Source organism: Terrapene carolina, unplaced genomic scaffold, assembly GCF_002925995.2.
Source record: "Terrapene carolina triunguis isolate 2854851 unplaced genomic scaffold, T_m_triunguis-2.0 Scaffold67, whole genome shotgun sequence".
NCBI lineage: Eukaryota > Metazoa > Chordata > Testudines > Emydidae > Terrapene > Terrapene triunguis.
The window spans coordinates 5,207,290-5,220,519 of record NW_020664418.1 but is presented as its reverse complement, the minus strand read 5'-3'; the positions used below and the strand labels follow the sequence as shown (position 1 = coordinate 5,220,519).

General features: G+C 46.3%; 1 protein-coding gene across 1 annotated transcript; it reads left to right on the top strand.

Annotated features, from left to right (window-relative positions):
• The first annotated feature begins 6,984 nt into the window (after positions 1-6,984).
• LOC112117232 (immunoglobulin superfamily containing leucine-rich repeat protein 2-like) lies at positions 6,985-10,974 on the top strand. The gene is made up of 2 exons (XM_024215152.1): positions 6,985-7,022; positions 8,931-10,974. Exons 1-2 carry the CDS (start codon positions 6,985-6,987, stop codon positions 10,972-10,974), a joined length of 2,082 nt encoding a protein of 693 aa, XP_024070920.1.
• Positions 10,975-13,230: the final 2,256 nt, after the last annotated feature.

Genomic DNA, 13,230 nt, shown 5'->3' with positions numbered 1-13,230 from the left:
TTTTAACCACATTAATTCGGTGGTGTGCGGCCACACTACCCCATTTATTTTAACCACATTAATTCGGTGGTGTGCGGCCACACTAACCCTAATTCGAATTAACAAAATCGATTTTGGCGCTACTCCGCTCGTCGAGGTGGAGTACAGAAATCGATTTAAAGCGCCCTTTAATTCGAACTAAATGGCTCTGTAGTGTGGACGGGTGAAGGGTTAATTCGAATTAACGCTGCTAAATCCGAATTAATCCCGTAGTGTAGACCAGGCCTAAGAAGTCTTAGTAGGAGGTAGAAAAGGGGTCAATGAATTACGATAACTTTCATCTGGGTCAGAGCTCATCCTCTAGAAAGACCCTTGCAAAATTGCTGAGGATCCAATCAGCAGGGCATGGTGTCACTTTTCCAAGTCCCGGCCCAATGTACTTGATAAAAAGATACACATAGTAATATATGTACTGCTAGCAATAGATGCCTGGGTCTAGTGCTGGCTTTCCACACAGAGGTGAATTTCATCCCAAAGCAATACAGGTGGGGTCTTGGTCAGGAGTTCCATAGAGGGGATCTGGTAACCTCATATGCCTGGGCAACTCTTGCACTGTTTACATAGACAAAACTGCCTTGGACTCCTAGGCTGGGTTTTGCCTGAGCAAGGACTGCAGGTTTGGGCCACAAAAGGAGAAGGCATCGATAATCAGAGTGGAATTCAGTTCTTCATTTGTGTGCTATGGGGTTGTGTTGGGATATATATATATATTCCAACATTACCCCCTCTTGATACATGATTATGCCATTAATTATTGTATCAGTTTAGAATTTTGCAAGCAATTCAATTTTATATATCACTTGCTCCAAAACTTCTTGTCGCTTTCTTATTCAGCAGTATAAATATAGCATAATAAAGGTTAACAAAATCATTAATGCAAATAATATCACAATAGGATGTAGCATTAAATTTAGAAGAGCTATGACACTGGGAAACCATCCTTTAAAACATCATAACAATGAGAAATTACCAATTCTTCTTCTTTCCCCAATTTTAATATTTGACCATTGTGGATCAAAATGTTTATTTTTCCCAGCTGAGCGGACTTAGATACATCTTTTGCATATTGTCTGATTTTTTCACTTTCATCAATCAGTTTTTCCCATTTTTCCCAATGTATCCCCAAATCAAAGGACCAGTCCACATCTTTTGGTTCCCAAACAATTTCCTTTTTTAAAAATAGAGGACCTCGATAAATAATTCCATTAATAATGACCTCTGTTACATTTCATTTACATGACTCAGTTGGGCCTTTTTCTGTCATACTTCCCCAAAATACATGTTTTTCAGTGGTTACCACACAAATACACCCATTACCTAAATCAAAGACTCTTGTGCCATTAGAGGATAAATATTGCCTGGTACATTGTCCGCTTGAATGGTTCAATTGACATCCCTCTAGGGACCAAGTTAGTTGTAGGCACACTTATTTGCTTCTTCCCCCCTCGTCACAATGTTTTGTTAATTCTACTAATTTATAATCCCCTTCTTCTTGAATCAAGTGTGTCTCACTTATTTCTATTTGCCATAACTCTCCATTCATAATTTTTGGCAACACCCAGGCCATTGCTGCTTTTCTTTGCTTCCCTGTGTTGTACACCAGCATTCTGCCTTTCCATTCTCCCCTCAGAGTGGCTTGATCCCAATTAAATTCCATATATTTCTTCCATCTTGTAATTCATTGATTCCATTCCATATATGAGGATCTTTGAACCATTAAAAAGGCCATTGTCCATTATGTAACAGATTAACCATTCACTGTATGTATTGTATCTCATAGGTTTGTATCTGTACACATCATATTGCTAATAAAGTTTTATTGTCAATTTCAGACACACCAAACAGATTTACATTTAGAGACGTTTTCAAGGCTTGGGCTTGTTTCAACTGGAGTTCCATACTTCTTATTCCTTGTTCCGATAATGCACCAAAATTTTGTGTCACATGTCTGTATAGCCCCCAAAATCTTACCCAAAGCTGATATTTTCCCTTGTAATGTCTCAATATCAAATGAGTTTAAAACTCCAGCTCCAATACTACCTACAATATATTCACCTATACCTCTCTGTTGTATAGTCCTGTCTCCCCATTGTTGTTGCCACGCTTGTAATAGAGGCAAAGCATATGACATACACTCTGGATGTTGCGCATTTATGTTTACTTGCACTCCTTCCAACCAGATTGTTAGATCCACAATAGTTGGGGCTTCGATTACTTCTTCCCTCCTATAGGGGGGCTCGTCTGCCATGATTCTTTGTGCAATCTTGTTTACTGGTATCTGATTAATAAGCAATAAAAACCCAACCATATCCACGAAAATATATTCTCCAAATATTCAAAAAACATAAAAGCCAACAACCATATTTCTACCCCTTTCTCTTGACTCCCTCACAGGTCCTCTCCATACCAAATATCATTAGAATCCAAATCTAAATCTCTCTCTTTTTGACACTCAGCCGCAACTTGCAGATACTGTATTTTCACTTGCTTTTTCAATGCTGCTATAGTTTTCTGGCACCAGCTGTGAGAAACACTTGTGATCTCCTCTTCCTTAGTCAAATCTCGAAATAACTGTTTCATTCCTATCACTTGATGGTCTAATTTATCTTTGTTTGCTTTAATCTTTTCCCAATCCATCATTCTTTTCTCCAATTCCCTATTTTGTTTCCCCATTTGTTCTGAGTTTGCATTATCTGTGCCTGCCTCAATTCCCTTTACAAATTTTCCTGGCAAGTTTTAAAATTATCTTGTAATGTTTGTAACTCTGCACAGACTTAATTCTGCACAGACTTCCCCCTTACATGCAATTTCCTTTTTTACAGCTTGCCACAACAGCCATACTACTGCCATTTGCTTTTTACTGGCATTAGGCTTGTACAGCTGTACATATTTCTCAAACATGTTTTCTAAAGGTATCAAGTGTTCCATCCAGTTCCCTCGCACCTTCCATCCAAGGGCATGTTCCAAATGCAATAATCTCCTTCTCTAGCAGACTTTGGGCTCTAGTATAGTATGTTTGGGGTGTGAATGTGGAGTGAGTAAGGTTTGTTTTGTAATCAATAAAGATAATTTAGAGTATTATATACCAACACTGTCTGGTATCTGCTTACTCCCCATCCCATAGGGAGGCCTCTATTGAGAGTCTAACAGTGGGGCTATATTAAATCCCAACTGCCCCACTGGCCCACACATCCGTGTGTTGGTCATCTTCTATCCCACCTCCCCCCACGCCTCATCCATCTAGGTACCTATTTGTATATAATATGGGTATTCTGGTGGTACCTAAGGGCTAGCCAAGAGTGGGAACCCATTGTGCTTGGTGCTGTACAAACACCCAGTAATAGATGTTCCCTGCCCCCAAAGAGCTTGCAGTCAAAATAGATAAGACCATGACAGGTAGGGGACATCTGGGGGGAGATACAAGAAGGAGAGAGGGGGCCAGGAATCAGGGGCTGCTCTATGTATTTTGCCGCCCCAAGCATGGCAGTCAGGCAGCCTTGGGCGCCATGCCTGCAGGAGGTCCGCTGGTCCCGCGCCTTCGGCATACCCACCGCCAAATTGCCGCTGAAACCGCGGGCCCGGCAGACCTCCCGCAGGCATGCTGCCGAAGGCAGCCTGACTGCCGCCCTCATGGCGACCGGCAGGCCACCCCCCGCGGCTTGCCGCCCCAGGCGCGCGCTTGATGCGCTGGTGCCTGGAGCCGCCCCTGCCAGGAATGGAAGCTAGGTCTCCTCAGTGACAGGACAGAGCCTTATCCGCTAGGCCATTCTTCCTCCCCACCGCCTTTTCTCCTCCTCCCCCAACCTACGGTGGACTGAGCCCAAGCTTCTGACGTGAGTGAAAAACCTACCAGTGGGCTTTTGATCCGGCCCTTTGCCCCTCCCGGCCCCGAAACCAGCAGTTGGAAGAACAGGGCCATGTCTGTTCCAGGAGGTGCAGCGGTGTTTTACTGCAGACACTTGTGGAATTGCCGGAATGGGTTAGAGCCATGGACTATGCTTCCTTAATGTCCTGTCCCTAGCATAATGAACGCCACTGCTTCCCCGTGTGAAATGGGGCCCTGCCGACTGGGCACAAACCATTGATGGGTTGCACTACTTCTCAAGCTGGTCACTCGTTAGCCGAAAACCGCCCCCAGCCTCCGTTACGAGTAACAACAGTTACAAGGCTATGATCGCAGAGAACCAGGCATCGTAACGCGGAATCTTTCATCCCCTCCGTCCCACTTGGGTACCAGTCTAAGACAAAACAAAGGCAATCAGGTCTTCAAGCTGCTGGGGATAATGAGGAGTCTCTCTCGGAGAGACAGCTCAACCACCAGCCCGTCAGGGTGAGAAAGAAGCCCTGAGTTCACCCCTCAATTGCTTGTGTTGTGGCGGGCGGGAGCTGTCTGCTGGTTCCTTCGGTGCAGCCTGCTTTAAGCAGCAGCAATAGGAGAGACAGTTTGTAAAAGCTTGTAACACAGCCCGGAGAGCTTCCTTTATTAAGCTGTTTTCAAAAATAAATAGCAGGTCCCTTAATGCTGACAGAGCTCGGAGGGCTAGGAACTGTCTGTCTGGCACCGCGGAACAGCTGAGAGAAGGAGGCATTTCCCTGTTTAGTGTTAAAGAAAAAGTGATGTCCTCAGCATCAGAGGAATTGAAAACAATCCTTGTCTAACTAGCTGCAAATCAGCCCTAGTTTTGCCTTCCTAATCCCAATCGACCTGCAATTCTCCTACAAGAAAGTACTGCACTGTTAAGGAAGCAATGTCCGGGCTGGAGCCACGTTAGCTTCAGACTCCATCATAAGCAGGTGTAGATTTCCCTGAGTTATTAGGGGAGGATGGGACTTTGGAGCCCAGAGGCAATTAAATAATTAGACTCGTCTTTTAGCTGCAAAGTAACTTTCTTCACCTGCTTTTCCAGTCTATTCCATCTTCTCTACCGCCTCACCCCAGATGAGATCCCAAAAGGCAGATCCAATTATAGGCAGGGCAAACTGTTGAATCCATTATCTCCATCTCGCCCTAAAGTCCTCCAGAGTGGACTAAATAGTCTAAATAGGCAAGACAGAATTATTACCTTCATTGTACAGATGAGAAAACTGAGGCCGACAGAAATTAAATGATTTGCCCAAGGTCACACAGGGAATCAGTGGCAGAGCCAAGAATTGAGCCCAGCTCTTCTGAGTCTTAATGCAGCACCTTCACTTAACCACAGGACCATGCACAACCCTCAGGGCAAGAGCTCACCTTCTTTCCAAAAGTTACAGGCTTGCTCAGGAGACAATAACGGATTTTGATTCACCAGACTTTTGAGATCTGCACGGAAAGGCAGCAGCGCGCTAGCACCAATTCTTGCTTTATGTTGCCAAAGATGATTTTACTGTTGTCGAGCTGACACCAGTCCCACCCTGGCCACTGCAGCTCTCTCTGCTCTGCTCTCCCCAAACTCCAGCCAATGACAGATGTCCCCGGCAGTGGCTTTATACGGTTTAATTTGCATGATCACGCCAGATACCGTTCACCTTTGAACAGGCTGATTTGTTTCTCCAGGAGCTGCATGCAAATAAACCTGAGGAGTTGGGACACTGTGCTGAGCATTTGAGCACAGCAGACCCTCCGAGTGGGATCAGAGCAGGTAGGCAAATTTGGATTTGCCTACACAAGGTGACACCAGTTTAACTAAAAAAGGTCTATTTTTAATCGATTTTATTAAACCAGTGCAAAAGACCAGGTGGAATGGTGGGTCTTATTTCAGTTTAAACTAGGCTCATTTCGGTTTAGTTTACTGCAATTAGAAACAGGTTTAAACTAAACCAAGATAACCAATTTAAGAGGGTCTACACAGGCATTTGTGCCAGATGAATTAAACTGGTTTAAGTAAATCCGCTTCACTGAAGTAGTGCAAATGTATGTGTAGATGAGGCAAAGAAAGAAAGATGAGTTTTAGAACAATTTCAGGGGACGCTGTTTGTTTAACAAAGCACTGTGCTCTGTGGGTGTTAGTATTTAATTTTAAAAGCTTCTTCCAAAGCAGAGGACCCTTTTCAGAGGTTCTTTTCAGACCCCCCCCCCCCTTTTTTGGCATTCATTTAAATGCTGGCCATTAAAATATGTATGAGCATGACAGAGGGTATTGATTTTATTAGAGACACCCGGCAAAACTGGATAAACCCTTATTCATTCACAGAGGGTCCCGCCACACCCAAACCTGTGTGGGGTTGAATATGTAGACACATGTCGCACATATTCTGTATACAATGTGTGTATATTCCCTGCACGTGAGTAAGTGTGTGTGTGTGCAAAATGTAGCAGTATATATGTGTGTGTGTGTAATGTTTATGTATATAGATGTACAAACGTAATGAATGTACCTGTATATGTTCATAAGTGAATATATAAAATATTATAGTGGGTTTACGTGTGCACATCCATGTTTGATGGATGGATGTATTTGTACACACATCTAGTTAAGAATATATACCCACACGTGAAAGGAATCTACACCTATTACTATATAGTAACATTATATGGACGTACTGTACACCAAAATGTATATTTCTTCCTGCATGTGGGTTTTCCTTCATCAGGTCATTTCTCCCTTAACACAATAGATCTGAGAGTTTATAACTCTCTGATTACATATATACAATGGCGATTCAACTCATTTTAAATGATTTTTGGGTTAATTTTTCAAATATCCATTTGTGTACATGTTGAATGGTTAAAACTTAACAATAGTTTTATTGTTTCCCCTCTTGCCTCATTGAATTAAAAAAAAAACATGCTCAGCAGCGGTAGCATCATTTCCTTCTTGCTTTCAGATGCTGCAGATGCCTCCAGAATTACTTGGAGGAGGGGGATCAATTCTGCAAATAAAATCAATTATTTATTTTGTTTAATATAGTTCAAAACCTAACGAGCTCTGGGCGGAAAGGACTAGCAGAAGCAGGTCGAGAGAGATGGAGCTAAAAGACTTTATGCAAACACATGCGTGGAGGTGAGGTTGATCACGATCGGTTCTCACTGAGGCTGCATCAAATCATCTGCATGTTTATTTTTCTTTTAAAAGAGTTTAAGCCATTCAAAACAGCAAACTCGTCCCAGATAATCTAGTCCAGCCCCCTCCTTTGTTTCTCCCCACACTGAAGTGCTTAGAAGCTATTTGCATTCAATTAGTGCACAACAAATAGATTCACTAAACATGGAATGTGGGGGAGAGGGCGGAGAGTTGAAAGATGGCACATGGACTGGGAAACATATTGACATGATAAATATTGCATTGGGTTTGGTGGGAGTCCCTGCAGCTTTAACACACTCAGAATATGCAGGAGGTGGGAGAGGCTAGGCGCGCTCCCTGGCGCATCGGGAGCGCGCACTGACTCTCCAACCCAGCAGCAATTTAAAAAAGGGAGGGGGCCAAAGGGGGATCAGTCATCAGGATAGTGGGACTCGCAGCCTGGGCAGCTCAAAGCTCCAAAAATGTGTGTTGCCTCTGCGATTGCAAAATTAAAGCCAGCCACCACCAGGAGCAACAGATCCACAGCTGCCCACCCATCTCTGGGGCTCCCTGTACTTCCCAACTAAATGCCTGGAATTCAGTCTGGCTTCTGCAGCTGGGTGCTTTCCTGGAAGCTGCCCCCATAGATCTGCACTCCAGATCCCAAGCTGAGCAGGTAAGGCTGGGCAAACTTCACCTGCACGTAGGACGTTAGCTGGAGGAGATCCCTTTCCTTTTTGGCTTTGGGAGCTGCCTGCAGTTATGCAGATTGTGGTAGCTTTTGTGTGCCACGCGTGGCATGGTTGTAAAGGCAGGGCAGGATGGACTAGAAGCGTGTATTTCAAAGAAGGGACCGCAGGTACAAACAGCTTTGCTGGCGGAAAAAGAAAATGATCTCTTCTGATGCTATGGTAGATAGGATCCTTGTTCCCTTGCAATCAATGGGAGTTGTGCCATTGGCTCCAGTAGGGCCCGGGTTTAGCCCCAAATGTTAGATCTGTTTCTAGCTGGGGTTTTTGTCTTCGCATCTGAGGCAGGGAAGCAGCAGGGGTACATGGCAGAAATGCTAATGTTTCCCTAGCTTTCTGATCCGCAGCCTCTCCCAAATGGCACGGTTTGTCTTCAAATTAATACCAGGGAAACTACAGGTAATTAGGGTAAATCTGAGCGTGGTTTTACACATTTATAGATAAGGATCTTTCCTTATTCATGTCTTTGTGGGCAGCAAACAACAGATCTAGCTGCATGCTTTTTATTGTCAAAGTTTATAATCATTGCTTTATCAATTGTTCTGATATCAGTCTAAGACAGCGCTTTTTGGAGAATGTATTTCTTCTCCTGGGAGCTTTCTTATGGTGTTCAGTGCCATGCAGCTTCAGGACCAATTCAACAGGAAAGTCTAAGAAAGGGATGCCGGGGCTTTTAAAAGGAAAGGCTAGACCGTGTATATTTTAAAGCAATTTAAAAACTGCATGGTGCTGTCTGAGTTTCGGGTGTGCCGGAAACGTGGTTCGATGATGTATTATATAGAGTCCTTGCAACTTCCAAACGGCATGCGATCCGATGAAAGAAAGGCAGACAGACAGAGAAATAGACAGGCAGAAAGAAAACGAATTGAAACAATGATTTGTTGGCTCTTAGCTCTGGTTTGGGTGTGTTACTGCTTAGGCTGATGTTATTTTGCGCATCACACATGTCCGGGGGTCCGCGTGTGCAGCGCACTGTCCCCTGAGCAGGGAGCTCTTGCTACCTTGGGTTTTACGTCGGGAGCAGAGCGCTGCTTCCTGTTCTCCCTGGGCTAAGGGGAAAACGGAGGGATCAGGCTGCTACCAAGTCAGAGAGCGCAGCGGTGTCTCCGAGGCTAGGAGCGGGTGGGGTAATCGTGCCTGTCTCTGTCTCTGGCTGCAGGAGGAAGATGGACCCGTTGCTCTGGCTGTGGATCGCAGCTTTCCTGGGGGTAAGCCAGGGCTGCCCGGAGCCCTGCTCCTGTGTGGACAAATACGCCCATCAGTTCGCAGACTGCGCTTACAAAGATCTGCAGGCGGTCCCCGTGGGGCTGCCCTCCAACGTGACCACCCTCAGCCTGTCCGCCAACAAGATCACCTCCCTGCAGAAGAGCTCCTTCGTGGAGGTCACCCAGGTCACCTCGCTGTGGCTGGCGCACAACGAGATCAGCGCCATCGAGCAGGGCACCTTCGCCATCCTGGTGCAGCTTAAGAACCTGGACATCAGCTACAACCAGATCATAGACTTCCCCTGGGGGGATCTGTACAACCTCAGCGCCCTGCAGCTACTCAAGATGAACAACAACCACATGGTGAAGCTGCCCTGGGAGGCCTTCCACACCCTGAAAGACCTGAGGTCCCTGCGCATCAACAACAACAAGTTCACCACCATCGCCGAGGGCACTTTCGATTCTCTGACTTCCCTGTCTCACCTGCAGATCTACAACAACCCCTTCAACTGCACCTGCAGGCTTCTGTGGCTGAAGAGCTGGGCTGAGAACACCCTGATCTCCATCCCCGAGAGGGACTCCATCAGCTGTGTAGCCCCGGACAGCCTCCGAGGCGTCCCCCTGGGGAGGATCCCAGACCTGCAGTGCGCGCCTCCCTCCGTGCAGCTGACCTACCACCCCAACCTGGACAACACCGAGCTCTATGACGGCTTCACGCTCCTGCTGCACTGCAGCGTCAGGGGCAGCCCCCAGCCAGAGATCAGCTGGAAGGTGCAGACCGCCAGCCAAGACCTGGAGATAAAGGGGCCCGGCGTGGAGAGGGTTGGGAACGAGCTACCCACTGGCAACTCCAAGCAGGGCGCAGAGCGCTTCCTGGTCTACGGGAACGGCACCCTGGTCATCCCCCACCTGAGCAAGCGCGAGGAAGGGACCTACACCTGCCTGGCCACCAACGAGCTGGGCAGCAACCAGACCTCGGTCAACGTGGCTGTGGCCGGGGCCCAGAAATACCCCGCCCGCCCCATGGAGGATCCCCTGGCCGGCAAAGCGCAGCCGGGCGAGAGGAAGCCGGGCCCTAAGGGCTCCAAGAACAGCGTCCTCAGCCCCGAGGAGAGGCCCAAACCCCTCAGCCCCACCCGGCACAGCTCCCACTCGCCGGGCCTGGAGCAGGTCCCCGCCAAGCGGCCCTCCTTCGAGAAGAATTGCGGTTCCAGCGCGGACACCCAGTATGTCTCCAACCATGCCTTCAACCAGAGCGGCCAGCTGAAGCAGCACACCTTCGACCTGGGCGTCATCGCGCTGGACGTGTCGGAGAAGGAGGCCAAGGTGCAGCTCACCCCCTTCTACGGCCAGCCGGAAAAAGCCCACCTGCGGGCGCTCTACCTGTGCGCGGACAGCGGCCAGGGCCACTCCATGGTCCAGTGGTCCAGGATCGAGGAAGGAGTGAACTCCTACTGGTTCCAGGGCTTGACCCCCGGCACCAACTACTCGGTCTGCCTGACTTACCTGGGGGAGGACTGTCAGGTACAAGTGGTCTTCACCACCAAGAAGGAGATCCCCTCCCTCATCATCATCGTGGTGGTCAGCATCTTCCTGCTGGCCCTGGCCACCGTCCCCCTGCTGGGGGCCACCTGCTGCCACCTGCTCTCCAAGTATCAGGGCAAAACCTACAAACTCATCATGAAGGCCCAGAACCCGGACCAGATGGAGAAGCACATAGCGGCCGACTTCGACCCGCGGGCCTCTTACCTAGAGTCGGAAAAGAACTACAACCCAAGTGAGGCGGGGGATGGTGAGGAGGAGCGGGAGGCGGAGGGGGAGAGGGAGCTGGAGCGAGACGAGAGCCTGGTGGCCGAGTCCATCGCCGAGTCCCAATCCAAAGCCAACCCGGAGGAGTTTGAGGTGGGGTCCGAATACAGCGATAGGCTGCCCCTGGGGGCCGAGGCTGTGAACATCTCCCAAGAGATCAATGGGAACTACAGGCAGCCAGCTCGCTGATCCGACCCCTGGCCACCCCCCAGCCACCGCCCCAACCTGTATATCGTATAATACAGTAAGATACAAACCCGAGGTGGGACCTGAGCCATTCACTGGTTGATCAGCTACATCCTTCCAAAGACACTTCTGCCAACAGCCCAGCGTGGGGGAAACCCAACAGAATTCAGATCCCAACCCGTTTTTCTGGCCTCACTAAGTACTTCAGGGTGGGGTCGATATTTTAAACAAAATAGGTGGAATGAATTGGCCTTTAAAAAACGTTTTTAACATACTATTTGAAATATAAAGTTTTAAAACAAAACAAAACCATCTGCTCCCAACATATTAATCCTAAACGGGGGCTGTGGTCTTTTTTAAAAACTATGTTGGTTTGTTACAATTAAAATACAATGGATTGACTATTTCCCCCTCTTTCACATAAGAAAATCCGAAACTATCCTGAGTTAATTTCATCAAGGCCAGTTGTCAATTTCAAGCGTGTGTGTTGTCAATTTCAGCAAGTTTCTGTGCTGGACAGCTCCCATCCCCGTCCCACGCCAATGCAAACAGCTGTGCCCTTCCCACGCTGGGATGTATAAATCCGTGTATGGGGAGGATGGGTGAGTGGGTAACTGAAACCCACACCGGTCCTGACCATCCGATCAAAGATACACAAGGTGATCTAGCGGGTCATCTGTACCTAGACAGTATTAATGGAGCCGTGCTGTAGAATTTGAGATGTGTGTGTGACTTGGTCCTCTCTTAACTTGTGGGTGCTTCTCATTTCTTTAGAGGTAGGGGAGGGAGTGTGGAAATAACACCACCTCTGATCTTTGTTGTCCCTTTTCCCCAGACCTTCTGGGAGGCATGTGACTCACTGAGATTTCCTAGATGTTTATTGAGTAGAGTAGCGTGCTTATAGAGAAATGTATGTACCCTTGATGTGAGTCTGTGATGTTTAAAGGGGAACGGGAAATGGTAGGTAACTTTTGTCGTGGAATTGAGAAAAATCTGAAATGTATATGCAGCAGGTGCATCTGTGAGTTTTTTATTTTTAGACTCTGTATTAAAAACCACCAAAAATCAAAATGAAATCAGCACAACTGTCCCCAAGGCGGAGAAAGATTGTTTGTTAATTGATTGTTAAATACTTTCAAAAGCAGCCTTAAAAAGAAACGGAACCATAACCTTTTCTAAGCGCTTCTGTATGTGCAGAGTCAATAAAACAGATTTAAAATGGACTATTTGCTCATTATTTATGGGGGGATATGGGTAAATTAATGGAAAATCAAATCCATATTTCAGCTTAAATTAAAAAGCTGTAGTATAATTATTTCCCCTACACTATTCTGCTTTGTCTTAAACTGGAATTTTATTTTTCAGATGCAGTTATTTTTAAAATTGTGGTTGTGATCATTCTAATTTCTCCGGAGGGATTTTTTTTCCCTCGTGGTTTTGTTTGTTTTTGTACCATTTTCTTTCTCGTTAAAGAATTTGGGGTCGTTATTATAGGTGGCAGTTTCAGGGGATTCTTGAATTAGTTACTCAGGTTTCTGAATTACAAAGCGACAGCCTGCTTTGTTTCATAGGTACCTTTTGTCTGTGTTTACCTTTACAAGCACAGGGACATTTGAAGAGTTGATTTGATCGCCAATAACATGTTTTGCTTTGTTTCACGAAGTAATTTTTAAAAAAAAAACCGAGACACAAAAAACTGGGAAGGAAATAACCCTAACCCCGATCCCAACAATAAATTCGTCTACAATGTAGGGAAAGCATTGAGAAAGTTGTTACATGGATGGAGCAAGAATAAAACTATACTGGCCACCATCAGCTTCGCGTATGTTCAAATAAGGTAGGTGCCTGCGGGAGGAGAGAGACTGACTGACTCCAACACACAGGCCAGGGTAATATTTAACTATGGCCCCTTTACTGATGATGTACAGCCCCCAAACTATCCGTATGAACATTCTATGTACTGTGTGTCTAGAGGTACATGCTTCGTGTGTGTCTGAAGATGTGTGCGCAAATACACACATACACGTTGTTTATGTAGGTATATGTGTATACTGTGTGGTGTGCGCGCAGATAAATATACACCCCAATTATTTATAAACATGCATCTACTTCATGAAATAAGGTGAATGCCCGTACTTTCGCGGTGTGGATATATACACAGGCAGATTATTTATATATATGTTTTGCTCGTGTAGATAATATATATACTCCGTGTGTGTGCAGATATAGACACAGCTTTGTGAATAAAGGTAAATGTGT

What these genes read in the sequence shown, in the direction of transcription:
- LOC112117232 (XM_024215152.1), top strand. Translation starts at nt 6,985, where the DNA reads ATGGAGCTAAAAGACTTTATGCAAACACATGCGTGGAG. An exon ending in ATGCAAACACATGCGTGGAG is followed by an intron (nt 7,023 to 8,930) that starts GTGAGGTTGATC and finishes CTCTGGCTGCAG; the next exon opens with GAGGAAGATGGACCCGTTGC.